The sequence below is a fragment of the Delphinapterus leucas genome, chromosome 15 (assembly GCF_059928025.1).
Source record: "Delphinapterus leucas isolate spDelLeu-1000000601 "Yukka" chromosome 15, BTC_Dleu_Yukka2, whole genome shotgun sequence".
Classification (NCBI taxonomy): domain Eukaryota; kingdom Metazoa; phylum Chordata; class Mammalia; order Artiodactyla; family Monodontidae; genus Delphinapterus; species Delphinapterus leucas.
This window is the reverse complement of record NC_143143.1, coordinates 73565979-73581501: the sequence shown is the minus strand read 5'-3', so window position 1 is coordinate 73581501 and position 15523 is coordinate 73565979. Positions and strand designations below refer to the sequence as shown.

Here is a 15523-nt window from a genome sequence, read left to right as displayed (position 1 = left end):
AATCCTTCATTACTCCCAATAAAGTTCAAAGTCGTAACGTGTAAACTGCTAGTTATCTACCCAATGACTGCTGTCCCCTTGTTTCTCAGTTACATAACCCTGATTTTATCAAGACAGCAGGGTGTCCTACCAAAGGACTACCCCAGCCTCTGCAGTAGCCAGGGTGCTTCTGAGAGGTCTGACAGGAAGTATAGGAATCAGACGCATTGGTAATTGAAACTTGAAGGGTTATTGTCTTTCCAAACGCCAGAATTTCCTTTCTTCTAGATAATGTTGTGTCCCTAAGTCTATAAAACATCTGTAAATGAAACATCCCTCAGGTTACCAAGTGCTGGCCAATGAGATGTAAGTGGACGCCATTGGTTAGGACTTCCAGAAATGCTTGTCGAGGTGGGACTTGGCAGCAGGCCGGGCCTTTTTTGCCCATCCTTAATCTCTTCTCCTTCTTTCTACCAGCTTCAGAGACATGATGGCTGGGGCCTCAACAGCCATTTCAGCCATGAGGTATCAATGAGAATTCCAGCCATGGGCCTTAGATGGCTGCGCAAAAAGAGCCAAGAAGGACCCTGGTGTCCAATAACCGTGGAGCGACCACATCGCCCTGTGCTTTGGACTTCCTTTACATGAAGAAACCAGGTTTATACCTTAAGTCACTGATATTTTACTAGCAAACTGAAACTTGATACAGGCTTCAAAGCGTTTCACGACCTGACCTTTGTCAATCTTGCCTCTCCCTTCATCTGCTCAAATTCAACAATTCAGTCAAGCTGAATGTTTTTCAGTTCCTCGGGACTTTTCTCTCCATTTAAAGTCTTTCCAAGCTGCTCTTTCTGCCTGGGTTACAGCCCCACCTGGCTAACTCCTCCTCATCCTCGGCAACCCAGCTTAAAAGTCACCTCTTCAACGACCATAAAAACCAGGTTAAGATGCCCATTTTCTGGTAACAGAACAGTTCCTCGGCATGCTACTTATTACGCTGCGAACTGTGGTGTTGACTTGATTTTCTCCTCCATGAAGGCAGGCAGCCTGTCTTGTTCAAAACTGTATTCCAAATCTGCAGCTAATTCCAAATAAAGACTTGAATACATGGAGTAAATGAGTCATGGGAATATGGTATTGGTTAGAGAGCTAAAGAAATGTATTGGGTTTGATATCTGTACAATGTGAACAGATGAAGTGGAATGGTTGGCATATTATTATCTGTTTATTATTTTCAGTATGTTCATAATATTCATACCGTGAATATGAATATGAATCATATGAATAATATTCATACCGTGCCCTGTTCCGAAAAGGATGTAAGGAAGCAGGATGGCTGGAGTACCATCTCACTGGGAGTGTTAAGGAGTTCACGTCCATTTAGAGACACTGGTTTAGGAGACGCTATCAGGAGACTGCAGGATAGTTTGGAGGAGGGAAGAGTGCTAAGAAAGGCAGTGGCATCTTGTCCTATCTCATCTTCCATCTCCTCACTTGCAGGCCCTACCTCAGGAGTAAGCCAAAACCTGGCAGGGAGGTTGCAGCAGGGAAAGGTTAGCAGTAAAGCAGGAGCGGGTTAATTCCCAGAAAGGTACACCACCCACCGTCCTTTCCCCCCTCTGGTGCCTACTGCAGGTAAAGAGTCTGGTCTTCTCTGAAGCGCTCTGGCTGGGCCTGCGGTCTCAAGTGGAGAATAGGCAGCTCAATCAGTCTGTAGGTGGGGGCCCACTGCTAGCTGCAGGCTCCAGGCTCTGCCCCGCCATCTCCCCCATCCTCCTCCTCGTCAGACTGTGCCAAGGGCGTGTCTGCTCCGCCATCACTGACATCCGGGCTGTGCGGATTGGTGGAGGGGTCAGAGGACGAGGAGAAAGTGCGGGATGTGGTCCTGTCTGCCGTGGGCACTGGCAGGCTCGGCTCCTCGGGACGGTCGTCCACCCCTGCCCAGAGAGAAGAGCCCGTCAGGGCCACGAACAGGGCTTCAGAGGACTCTTAGAGGCGCTCTGGCCAGGAGACACTGAGGCCCAGAGGGGAGCAGGGACTTGACCAGTCACCCGGCCAGGCTCCTGACTCCCAGTTCCTTCCACTTCACCGCACCACATCTGGGATCTAGAGTCTGGTCAATCAAGTCAAGAGTTCAAATTCTACCTACGTCACTTCCTTGCTACTGAGTAGTTTTGGGCAAGTCACTTACTTTCCCTCTCAAGGACTCTGCCCCTCCTCCGTAATAAAGGGACCCCGACATTCCAGAGGGTTTTGAGGATGATGAAATCTGAGAATGCTCATAAACTGTCTGGCACATAGACCACCAATAAATAGCAGGTTTTCTTTTTTGTTTTGTTTTTGTTGTTTTTGTTTTGTTTGCGGTACGCGGGCCTCTCCCTGCTGTGGCCTCTCCCGTCGCGGAGCACAGGCTCCGGACGCGCAGGCTCAGCGGCCATGGCTCACGGGCCCAGCCGCTCCGCGGCATGTGGGATCTTCCTGGACAGGGGCACGAACCCGTGTCCCCTGCATCGGCAGGCGGACTCTCAACCACTGCGCCACCAGGGAAGCCCAATAGCAGTTTTAAGTAAGAGAATATCTATCTTATAGGTTAAGGATGTGGGCTTTGGAGTCAGATAGCTCTGGTTCGAATCCAGCTTTTCCACTTTCTGGCTATGTGACAACAATATCTCTGAGTCTAATGTCCCTCTTTTATATATATATATATATATATATATATATATATATATATATATATATATTTTTTTTTTGGCCGCATGCCATGTGGGAACTTAGTTTCCTGACCAGGGATCGAACCCACGTCCCTTGCATTGGAAGCTTGGAGTCTTGACCACTGGACCACCAGGGAAGTCCCTCTAACGTCCTTCTTTATAAGATGGGAATAATCCCACCTGCCCTCATAGGACATTGTAAGGATTGAGATAATACATGTAAAATAGCTTAGCACAGTATTAGAAACCTAATAAAGTGCAAAATAAATATTAAGATGACTAAAAGTGCTTAAGTTGTCTAATATAAAAATCATATTTTTATGTTATTTTAATTATGTTAATTAACTACATTAATTTCACAAATATAAAATTGACAAAGGCTAAAGGGGTTGGGCCTTCCTAGAGTTTTGGATTAGGAATCTGTAACCCAGCTTCCCTCAAGGTCAACTTCCCTAAAATCAGAACAGACAACTGTTTAATGGGTGGAAATGCCCACTCCCAGCTCCTACATGCATACTTCCCCAGTCCAGCCTTGCAACCTCACTTCAGAGCCCTGACATCCGACTCTGGCTAACCGGTGCCCAAGTGCCCGAAGTAAAGGGGCATACCAGATGTCTGGGGGGTCGGTGGAGGATCTTCGCAAGGCAAGAACACGTCAGCTCCGTCCTGATCCCCAAGGTCGATAAGTTCCACTTGCTCAAGTGTGTCCACATTCACCTCCATGGATGAGATACTACCTATGGGGGCTGCAGATCAAGAAGGGGGCAAGTCAGGAGAAGCCAGGCCAGAGCTGACAGGATGGTCAGAGACATATGTCAGGTCTGGAGATAAGACGTTTAGAGGGCCAAGAAAACCAGGGGGGAGGTATCAAGATTCAGGACCTATAGGACTTCCTCCCTGCCCCACCCTAGTCCCTCTCCCCAGGATTCAGAACTTACGTCTGTGCGACTCGAGATGCAGGTGGGACAGGGGGAAGACAAACTCTGTCTCAGGCTGTAAAATGTCCTCAAAGAATTTCTGCCGCTCCCGAAGGCGGAGCTGCTGGCGCTCCAGGGCTGCCCGCGGATTTGGGTCCATGTCAGCTCCTGGAAGAGCAAGTACAGCTATGAAGTTGAGAGGGGATTCCGTGGGGGCCTGGGCTTGGGGAGCCCCCCTGCAGCCAGCATCCCAGCACTGGGGCCTCTGGACTTGACTACCTCCTCCCCTTTCCTAAAACAAAGTCCATTACCACAAACTTCAAGTCTCACGCAGAGGCGGGGCTGACCCTAGCTCCACAAAGGGGATGCCAGTTCCAGGCACAGCAAAAGAGGCTCCACTGTATTCAGGGAACGCAGTCAATGGCCAAGTTTCAGCATCATGCCCTTCGGAGAGGGGTTGGAAGGGCTGGTTCAGCTCAAATGGGGGAGGCACGTTTTCCGCTCAATGGACCCAGCCTCTCCTCAGAAGGCTGGGGAAGAGGACAGAGAAAAAGGTCCCTTCCTCCAGGCTGCAGCTCTGGTTCCTGGCCATTCTTCAAAACCCAGACGAAAGCTAAAGTACCCCCTCCCCTACTCTCCCTCTCTACACACACACACACACACACACACACACACACACACACACACGCACGCACACACACACACACCCCCACCACCAGCATCCCCTCCAAATCCTGCTCTTTAATCACAGACGTGACTTCTAGGCTTGGCTCTGCCCCTAAGGAAGTCAGCTTTCCAGCCTCAGTCTCCACATCTGAAAATGGCATCATCCTCCTACCTGCCTCCAGCACAAGACACAGGCGGTGAAGGTGCTCTGCAAAACGGAAAGCTCTGGTCCCCGTGCTATTTAGAGGACACCATCTCTGCTCTGCCCCCCACAGCTCTTTCTTTGAGCTCCTCTCCTCTGACACATCTCAATGTCTGCTCTCCCCACTAGGCATCGAGTAGCAATCGGAAGGGTGCATTTCAGACCAGGCCTTCCGGCCCCCAGTGCTGAGAGCTTTCCAGAACGCCATTCACTCGGATGCGCTCCATTCCGTTCCTGAGCCCATCACCGGAGGCAAGGGAGTATCAAGCTTGAGGACCAGGTCATCATCCTCCGCCTACTGCCTTCCCCACCTCATCTGCACTCGGCATATCTGAGACCCTGGCCGGCTCCACCGGCGCTGCGGTGGGCCGCGAGAGACCCAAACCCAAGTGGGCCAGGCAGGGCCAAGGAAGTGTGGGGAGACCATGTGGCCGGGGCTGGGAGCGGAGGAGGGAGGCGCTGACGCCGATTCCTGGGAAAGGCTCTTAGCGCTGCCGCCCAGGTCACAATACTAAAAATACCCAGGGCCTCTGGGGCTGTCTGGGGGCGGGGAAGGGCGACAAAGAGGGTCGGGGTCGGGGAGCTGGAGGGGACCACGGGCTCCGGGACGCCCCCTCTCTTTCCCCCTCACCCCATCAACCTCAGGAAACTGGAGGGGCTGCCCCCTGGGGAGGTGCGGAGCTAAGCGCTGGGGAGAGGAAGGGGGCTGTTTACATAACTGAAGGTGCAGGGGAGAAGGGTGGAGAGAGCTGTAGAGATTTGGGTGGCCGGAGGCGGCCAGGGGCCCGGCCAGTGGAATGGAGCGCTCCCTCTTCGTCCTGCCCCACCCGCACTGGAGTCAGCGAGAGCGAAAGAATTCCCTAAAAGGGGACACGCCGCGACCGCGGGGGAAGGGGGGGAAGGCGGAGGGGTCCCCCGGCCGTTCCGCTCGCGCTCCGGTCCCCCCGGCCTCCCGCTGCACCTGCGCCCGCCCAGCGGAGCCCCTACCTGCCGCGCCCAGAGCCCCCGCTGACTCAGGCTGTCCGCTGCGGCGCGACGGCGGTGGGGGCGTGGTACCGGGCAGCGCCGGCCGGGGTGGGGCCGCGCCTCCGGGTCTCCCCCGGGACGGACTGGCCCTGGGAGCCGGGAACGAGGAAGCGGCGGGAGGCGGAAGTGGGGGAGGGGCGGCGGCGGGCACACACGCTTCTGCCGGTCGCCCGGCGGCCGCAAGGAGCCCCTGCGGGCGCGATCGTTCGCAGTTCCAGGGCGGGCAAAAAGTTCCCGGCACGCATCCCTCCTCCCCGCGACCCGTCGGGCCCCTCGGCGCTCCGCCCGGCTCCGCGCGCTCCCATACGCGGGCTCTCAGCCCCTGCTCCCGGCTGCTCCCCGACTCCCGGGCAGCCCCGACGCAAGCTCCACGCGCCGGCACCCGGACTCCCCAGCACCCTCGGCCACGTTCGGCACGCTTAGACGCACACCCCTCGAGAAGGCGTATGCAGGGTCAGAGGGGCTGGGGACTCGCTGCCGCCCATCAGGGCAGGTGCACTGCGGCGGAGGCCCCCCCGACCCTGGGACTCACCCCGCAGCCCCCGGTTCCCGGCTCCGGGATGGGCAGAGCCGCCGTCCAGCCTTCCAGCGCACTGGGCGGGGTGGGCGCGGGGACGGGGCGGGGCGGGGTGGGGGGGTGGACGCCGGCGGGGAGCCAACTCCTCCGGGGTGCCAAGAGGGGCGCTGCGCGTCCCGCCTGGCGGGGGTGGAGGAGCGAAGCGGAAACTGCGGGCCCAGAGGGGAAACGCTTGCCCCTCTCGCAGTGCCTCCTGGCTCAGACCAGGGCCACAAGTCTCCTGGACCGAGGCACCGTGCTCATTCTCCTCCTCCTCCCTTCCACCCTGTGCCCGTACGTAGCTCCAGAAACCGCGGGGTGGCAGGGTAGGGGGGCGTCTGTCGGAGATGCTTCTGCCGTGGGGTCACGCGATCATTCATTCAACAAACATCCACGAGCAAGCCAGAAACTAGGAGTCATCCTTGGCATCTCCCTGTCTTTCAATGCCCACATTAAAACACATCTCCATTAACTGTCGATTCTCCTTCCTAAATATCTTTCCCATCCGCCGCTCCTCTCCGTTTCCACCACCATCTCTCCCTTGGCTCCTACGGAAACCTTCTCTCTGGTTTTCTTGTACTCTGGTCCTGCGGTGCTCCATCCCCACAGCAGTTAGTCGTCACTGTAGAATCGAGAGTGCTAACCATGGAACCCCACATCAGTCATTTCAAAAACGCAGGTCCGATGTGCCACCCCCTGCTTAAATCCCTCCTTTGTTAGAATGAAATCCGGGTGCTGATATCTGAGCTGAGTCTTAAAGAAATGAGTTCAACAAGCAGAGAAGAGGGGGAAGGGCATGCACAGAGGGACAGAGGTGTGAAAAGTCCGGACATATTCAGGCTTCCCTGTCAGGAGACCAGCACTCAGTACAAATACCTAAAGCTCTGCCTCTTCTATTGTTACTGAGATCCCTAAACAATCCTGTGAGGTAAGTACAGCAAGCAGCTTTCCCATTATTTTACAAGCAAGGAAACCAGTTTGTGGGAGGCAAAAAGTGCAGTGGTTAGGAGCACAGGCCTGGGAGTCTCCTAGCAGTTTTAAGTAAGAGAATATCTATCTTATAGGTTAAGGATGTGGGCTTTGGACCTGAATTCCTTGGGTGGTAAACCTAGCTCTGGTGTCTAGCCAGCTGTGTAAACAATTTCTCTGATCCTTGATTTCTTTGGCTACTAGGTAGGAATAATTAATCCCCGCCTCCTATGAGATAATTCATATAAAATGCTTAGCACAGGACTTGGGCGCTCTGGAGATGCTCAGTAAACAATAAACACTAGTTGTTTTGACTGTAATCGATTCTGAGAAAGGGAGGAAACTGCTTTCTTCCATGAATTTCTGAAATTATAGGAAGTAGGCTCTAACCTTCTACAGAGCTTATTATGTGCCTGTCACTGTTCTAAGTGCTTTGCATGTATTAACTCTTTTAATCCTCTTAATAATCCTGTGAGGTAAATACTATTTTTACTTCCATTTTACAGATACAGAAACTGAGATATAGAGAGGTGAAGGAACTTGTCCAAGGCCTTACAGCAACTAAGTGATGGAGCGGAAATTCAAACCCAAGTAGGCTGCTTCCAGAGACTGTGCTTATAACCATGGCTCCCAGCCTGCTCCGCTTTTATCCCGTTGCAGCTTTCATCTTCCGAGAAATGTTTTGGTCAGTCTGATTCTTATTCCTCATTAATGGATGGAGTAGATACTTGGTCCCGTTTTCTAGCACAGAGGAATGAGGCCAAGTCAAAAGTACAGTGGATGAGAGCTCAGCTCCCAAAGTCACCTCCCCCCTTTTCAGGCCTATCCCTGGGAACAGGACTGCATGGATTATTTTGAGCCGTCCCCAAGATGGTGACAGATCAGGAACCTCTCTGTCCCTTTGCCAGATATTTGCCACATACAAGGGTGGAAGGGGAAAAAGCATCCAAGTTAGAAATAATTCACAGGGCTAAGCTGGAAGGGTATTAGCCAAGAGAGAGGCCCAGGCAGCAGACCCAAGGGTGGATGGCAAAAGGGGTTGAAAGGATCAGTGAAAAAGTAGATGGCTTAGACTTCTGGGTTCCATCTAGGATGCCAAAGCTGGGAAGAGCATCATTACCACACTAATAATTTTTTTAAACTGTTAGGTAATTATAAAATTATTACTTTCGTCAAACCCAGCAGTGAGCTAAGGCTGCAGAGCAACCAATTAACCTGAATTCCAAAGGACAGGCACCTCCAAGAAGAAATAGGATGTAGGCACGGCACACCTCTGAAGTAGGAGGAAGGCAAGGTTTCTGTGCAAACAGGTAAGAAGAGTTCAGCTACACTTTTTATTGCTAAAGGCCAGGTGTGGCTAGCATGAGAGTATAGAATCCTTGGGAGTCACAGACACTAAAAGTAATCATAGAAACAACAAAACCAAACTTTGTTCAACTCCTGACAAGATTGGCTCAATTCTCAACACTAATGGCCTAAGAAAAGAAGAGATATGACAATTTCCAGGCAAAAATCATATTGACCTCAGCCTCTACTGTTCTACACATTATGTCCAGGAATCAAAAATTACAACACGCACATCAAAAGCAGTTTAAGAAAAACAAAAAAACCCTATTGTCAAGAGACAAAGCAATCAACAGAACCAGATAACTCTCTGGAGTTAACCTGCCAGAAAATTTAAAACAACTATAACAATATGTGAAAGGCTCTGTTGGAAAATATGGACAACATGCATAAACAGAAGGGGAGTTTTAGCAGAGAGATGGGGACTATAAAAAGGAGTCATATGGAAAATGCTAGAAATTTTAAAAACCTGTAACAGAGATGAAGAATGCCTTTGACAGCCTCATCAGTAAACTCAACACAGCTGAGGAAAGAATCAGTGAACTTGAAGATAGGTCAACAGAGACTACCCAAACTGAAACAGAAAAGAGAAAAAAAAGAGTGAAACAAAACAGAACAAAAACCCCAGAAGGTCCAAAGCTAACATGTGCATAATTTGAATCCCAGAAAGAGAAGAGATAGAGATAGGAACACACACACACACACACACACACACACACACACACACACATTTGTAGAAATAATGGTCAACAATTTTCCAAAAATAATGAAAGAACCACAGAGCAAAGAAAATCATAGAATCAAAAAAAAAACCATTAAATACCAACAGACACACACACACACACACACACACACACACAATATGATCTATCATATTCAAACTGTTGAAAACCCAAGATAAAGAGAAAATCTTGAAGGCATCAAGAGGAAAATGACACAGTACCTACAGAGGAACAAAGATAAGAATTACAGCAGATTTCTCATTAAAGAAGAAATTATATGACTAGAAGATAATAGAATGATATCTTTAAAATGCTGGAAGAAAAAAAAGACTGTCAACTTGCAATTCTATACTCAGCAAGAAACTCTCTCAAACATGAAGGTGATATAATAATTCTTTTCAGATGATCAGAAACAGAAAATTCATTACCAGCAGATCAGCATTACAAAAAATGGTAGAAGTTCTCGAGGCAGAAAGAATATGATACCAGAGAAAAACCTGGACCTACATAAAGAAATGAAGATCTCCAGAAATGGATGGAATAAAGGTAAATATGAGACTTTTGTTTTTTAATCATCTTAAAAGATAACTGGGCTTCCCTGGTGGCACAGTGGTTAGGAATCTGCCTGCCAATGCAGGGGACACAGGTTCGAGCCCTGGTCCCAGAAGATACCACATGCCATGGAGCAACTAAGCCCGTATGCCACAACTACTGAGCCTGCGAGCCACAACTACTGAAGCCTGCTTGCCACAACTACTGAAGCCCGCGTGCCTAGAGCCCATGCTCTGCAACAAAGAAGCCATCGCAATGAGAAGCCTGCGCACCACAACAAAGAGTGGCCCCCACTTGCCGCAACTAGAGAAAGCCCGCAGGCAGCAACGAAGACCCAACGCAGACAAAAATAAAATAAATTTTAAAAATAAATAAATTTATTAAAAAAAAAGATAAGTGTCTAAAGCAAAAGAGTAGCAATACATGGTGGATGTAGAGCACATATTAAAGTAAAATGTATGACAATCACAGTAGTAAAAATGATGGGAATTGAAAACACTGTGAAAGAGTCCTTCTGCTATATAAGAAGTGGTATAATATTATTTGAAGATTGACTATGACTAATTGAAGATATATATTGTAAATGCAAGGGCAACCCACTAAAAAAATGCTTAAAGAGGTATAGATAACAAGCCAATAGTGGAGACAAAATAGAGTCATAAAAGTACTGGGAGGCATGCTCCCTGGGCCTCTTTGTGTTCAACATGTCAAGATTGCAAGGATCTGACTTCTCTTTCACCTGGGCCCTTGCTCAGTATTAATACAGCTGGCAGCTCTGAGAAATAAGACCAGGTCTTTCTCAGACAAAGGCAGGCTTGCTGACTGCTCGCTATAAAAGTGCTGGGCCTGGGTTCCTCAGCCATGATGCAAAGCCACTGTGTGTGTACCGTGCATCTGGGACTGCTGTATCACTTGTTGAACTTCGGGCTGAAGGAATCAACACAAAACTATGCTGATGTTCATGTTGTTTGATGTTCTATGAGTAATAAACTGTCTTGATTGGATGCAGTAAGTCTTATTGTCTCTTTTTGGTACCCATGAGGTTTTATCTCTGACAAAGCATAATCAATTAATCCAAAGTAAGGGGGGAAAAAGAGGAAAAACAAAAAAAAAGCACAGATGAAAAAATAGAAAACAAATAGTGTGATGGAAGATTTTCATCCAATTGTGTGAATGAACAGCAACCAATTAAAAGACAGGTTAGTAGACTGGGGAAAAAAAAAGCAAGAGGCAATAATATGCTGTCTACAAGAAACCCAGTTTAACTATAAGGATATATATGAGGCAAAGGTAAACAGATGGAATAAGATACACCATGCAAACACTAATCATAGTAAATTGGAATAGAGATATTAATATCAGAAAAAGTAGACTTCAAAAGAAGGACTATTACCAGGGATGAAGAGGGACATTACATAATGATAAAAGGTTGTTCATTTCACCAAGAAGACTTAACAATCATAAATGTGTATGTGTACATCTGTTAACAGAGCTTCAAAAACACGAGATAAAAATAGACCTAAAATAAGAAAGAGAAAAATCCATAATACAGTTAGAGGATTCAGCGCTTCTCTCTCAGTAATCAATAAAACAAGTAGAAAAAAAAAGTAAGGATACAGAAAACCTGAACACTACCAACTAGCTTGTCCTGACTGACACTGTTATAGCACTTTTACCGGCAGAATAAACATTCTTTTCAACCGCACATAAAACATTCACCAAGATACATCTTCTGGGCCATGAAACAAACCTCAACAAATTTAAAAGAACTTAAATCATACAAAATATGTTTTATGACTATAAAAGAATGAAAATATAAATAAAAACAGAAAGAGATCTGGAAAACACCCCAATACTTGGAAATAAAACACAACACTTCCAAATAACCCATGAGTCAAAGATGAAGTCCGAAAGGAAATTAGAGAAATATCTTGACTGAATAAAAGTGAAATGTAGCAACCAGCCACCAAAAAAGCTCCCAATGTTCCTTGCCTTCTGTTTATTCATACTTTTGTGTCGTCCTCTTCTGCACTGGATCAAGGTTACTTTATGTGGTCAGTAAGACATGGCAGATGATGGTACATCACGTCCAAAATTAGGATTAAAAAAATTGGAAAACCCAGAGCTTCCATCTTGGGTGTGTGTTCTCTCTATTGCTTGGATCACTCACTCTGGGGGAAGCAGGCTATTATGTTGTCTACAGCCCTACAGAGAGGCCCATGTACCTAGGAACTGAAGGTTCCAGCCAACAGCCAGTGAAGAACAGAGGCCGGCCAGCAACCCCATGAGTGATCACGGAAACAGATTCACTGGCCCCAGTAGAGCCTTTGGAATGACTGCAGCCCAGGCCAGCAGCTTGAGTGCAACCTCTGGAGAGACTGCGGCAGAACCATCCAGCTAGAGCAGTCCTGGATTCCTGATGCTCAAAACCTTTGAGATGATAATACTTCTTTTTTTTAAACTGCTAAATTTGGGGATGATTTGCTATGCAGCAATAAATAACACACAGGGATTTTGGTATTGAACAGGGTGCCACTATCACAGCGCTCTGAAATATGGGACTGGCAGTGGACTGGCCATAGACTTGGGAAGAGTGTACTCAAAGCCCAAAATGCCTTGAAAAAGCTCTTAAAAGAAGCCTCGTGCCTTTGATAAGATTGCAGCCAGGGTATACAGGAAAGTCAGGTAAACACTATTGGGAACTGGGGAAAGAGGAATTCCTGTTATGCTGTGGCACAGTTTAGCAACCCTGTTGCCTGTGGTAAAGCGGAAAGCAGAAAATGTGCCCAGTGAGTTGGGATCTGGCTAAGGATATTTCCAAATCAAGTGTTGAAGGTGCCACCTGGTGTCTTCTTGCTCCTTATAGTAAAACGCAAGAGGGGAGAGAGAAACTAAAGCAGCAGCTCTCAAATGAGAGAGATGGCACCTGGGGCGGGGAGGCAGCGGTGGGTGGGGGGGTGGGGGGTGGGAGCGCGGTTGTGTGTGTGTGTGTGTGTGTGTGTGTGTAGGGACATTTGGCAATGTCTGGAGACATTTCTGGTTGTCAAAACTGGAGAGGGGACTTCCCTGGGCGGTCCAGTGGTTAAGACTCCGTGGTTCCAATTCAGGGGGCGTGGGTTAGATCCCTGGTCAGGGAACTAAGATCCCACATGTCGCATGGCAAGGCCAAAAAAAAAAAATCTGGAGAGGTTGCTACTGGCATCTAATTAGTAGAGGCCGGGGATGCTGCTAAACATTTTATAATGCACAAGACAAAACCCTCTTACCACCCACCACCTCCTCCCTCCACAAAAAAGAATTATCCTGCCTGAAATGTCAGTAGTGCTGAGGTTGAGAAATCCTGAACTAAGAGGAAGGACTGTTAAATATGAAGGAGCCAGGACTTCACGGTAGAAAATTCTCACTCTCTCTAAATGGCAAATGATAGTAAAGTTAAAAAATGGTTTCCTAAATTGAAAAAAGAGGGGACATATGTATATGTAGAGCTGATTCATTTTGCTGTACAGTAGAAACTAACACAACATTGTAAAGCAACTCTACTCCAATAAAAATTAATTTAAAAAAAAAAAGGTTTCCTAGCAAAGCTCAAATCCAGAGCATTACCAGAAGAACATGGTCCGAGAATGTGACTATCAAATCTTTTGTTTGCATCTCAGGAAGGTTCAAGACAATGCATCAGAGTAGTCTTCTGTCAGATAAAAGACCCCTAAAGAAATGATGGGTGTGCCTCACAGATCCTTTGAATCAAGCAAGAAGGATTCTAGAAAGCTTAAGGGTGTTGCCCCTTAGCCAATTCAGCAGAAGCCTAATAGAGAGAAGGGCTTATCTCAGAGAAATTTGGGGCATGGCTTTTGTCTAATAGTGTGGATCTGAATAAGATTCAGAGTGACCCACAAGTTCTTAAAAGGATTCTATATCCAGAAACATCTCCACTTGGACTTAGAGGGATAAAGAGAGTATAAAATGAAAAAAAAGGATTTCTAGTTCTGAACAAGATGGAGTAGATGCCTTCCTCTCTTTCCCTCCCACTAAGTGCAGCTTAACATGCTGGGCATTTTTATAAAACAAACGTAAACAGAGTTGACAGACGAGCTAGGAACCCAAGAACACAAATGACATAGCAGTGAGTCCCTGGGTTTTCTTTTTGCTAGAGCTCTGGAGAAGCCAAACAGGCACAGACAAAAATCGCCCCCATGAAAAGCCTGCTCCCTCTTGTCAAAGGATTGGGAAAGAGGCACCCTAGCAAGACAGAAATCTTTTGACATGAAGTGACCCCTCCAGCAAAATACTAGAGGAGAAACCTCACTCCCAGTCTTTGTCTCATGGTAACAAGGCACCTCTCCCTCTCACCTCCAGATGGTGTTATGTGAGAGGAGGCGGAATGGGGAGGCTGGGCTTCATCATGCTCAGCAGTAACAAGTACCCCTCCCCACAATTTCCATGATGTCAGTGGAGGGCATGTGGGGAGGTAGGCTGCCCTCCCCATCCAACAGTAAGGAGGCACCGCTCCCTCCCCTCAACATAAAGGTGGCCAAGAGTGGAGCCTAGATGTTCACCTCCGCCCAGCAGTAATGAGGGAACCAACCTTCCAACCCTCCCCTCCCCCTACAGGGTGGTGTCAGTGGGGGCCATGTGGGCAGCCTGGACTTTCTGCACTCCCACCTGGTGGTAAAAAGTTGGTGCCCCTATCTCACTGGCCCAGGACAATAGAGGCCTACCAACACAGAAGAGTCAAATGAGATCCAGAGTCTCACCACATAACTTCTGAAATATCCAGGTCATAAATGAAAATAATTCACCATACCAAGAGCCAGGAAAATCTGAACTTCAACAAGTAAAGACAATCAACAGATGCTAGTGGATCACAGTGCTGTTGGAATGACGTGACAGGGATTTAAAAACAGTCATTATAAAAATGCTTCATCAAGCAATTGCAGGACTTCCCTGGTGGCACAGTGGTTAAGAGTCCGTCTGCCAATACAGGGGACACGGGTTCAAGCCCTGGTCCGGGAAGATCCCACATGCTGCAGAGCAGCTTAGCCCGTGCACCACAACTACTGAGCCTGCGCTCTAGAGCCCGCGACACACAACTACTGAAGCCCGTGAGCCTAGAGCCTGTGCTCCGCAACAAGAGAAGCCATCGCAATGAGAAGCCTGCGCACTGCAACGAAGAGTAGCCCCCCACTCGCCACAACTAGAGAAAGCCCGCGCACGGCAACAAAGACCCAACGCAGCCAAAAATAAATAAATAATAAATTTATTTATTTAAAACAAAAAAAAAACAAGCAAATTGTGAACTTTTTGAAATACTGGATTGGCCAAAAAGATGTTATGGAAAAACACAAGTGAACTTTTTGGCCAACTCAATAAATGAAAAAATAAAAATCTCAGGGAAGCAAATAGAAGATACAAAGAAGAACCACATAGAAATATTAGCACTGAAGAAAAAGTAACTGTACTGGGTCGAATAGTGTCCTCCAAAAATTCATGACTACCTAATACCACAGATTGTGACCTTATTTGGAAATAGGGTCTTTGCAGATGTAATTAGTTAAGATGGTGTTGTACTGGATTAGGGTGGGCACTAAGTCCAATAACTGGTATCTTTATAAGACTATGTGAAGACATAAAAAGACACACAGGCGAAAACACCATGTGAAGATGGTGGCAGATATCAGAATGATAGATCTCAAGCCAAGGAATGCCAAGGATCGCTGGCAATCACCAGACGCTAGGAAAGAGGTATGGAACAGACTCTCCCTTGGAGATTCCAGAAGGAAACAACACCTTGATTTTTGGACTTTTGGCTTCCAGTACTGTGTGAAAATAAACTTCTGTTGTTTTAAGCCATCAACTTTCTTGTAATTTGTTAGAGCAAC

The 15523-nt window shown here is 47.7% G+C and overlaps 1 protein-coding gene and 1 pseudogene across 4 annotated transcripts in view; both read right to left on the bottom strand.

Annotated features, from left to right (window-relative positions):
• Window positions 1-1185: 1185 nt before the first annotated feature.
• DBNDD2 (dysbindin domain containing 2) overlaps window positions 1186-15523 on the bottom strand; it is a 35512-nt gene continuing 21174 nt past the window's right edge. Inside the window, exons 1-4 of one of the 4 annotated variants that reach the window (XM_022592311.2) lie at window positions 6034-6151; window positions 3629-3775; window positions 3299-3436; window positions 1186-1916 (exon numbers count right to left, since the gene is read on the bottom strand). In XM_022592311.2, the coding sequence (XP_022448019.2) occupies window positions 1711-1916; window positions 3299-3436; window positions 3629-3767 (483 nt within the window). In that variant the 5' untranslated portion in view covers window positions 3768-3775; window positions 6034-6151 and the 3' untranslated portion in view covers window positions 1186-1710. Of the gene's footprint in view, window positions 1917-3298; window positions 3437-3628; window positions 3776-3918; window positions 5387-5462; window positions 5924-6033; window positions 6152-15523 lie in introns of those variants that run through there. The other 3 variants (XM_022592310.3, XM_022592309.3, XM_089896982.1) reach the window with 3 other exon arrangements.
• LOC149747504 (uncharacterized) lies at window positions 5817-7765 on the bottom strand (annotated as a pseudogene).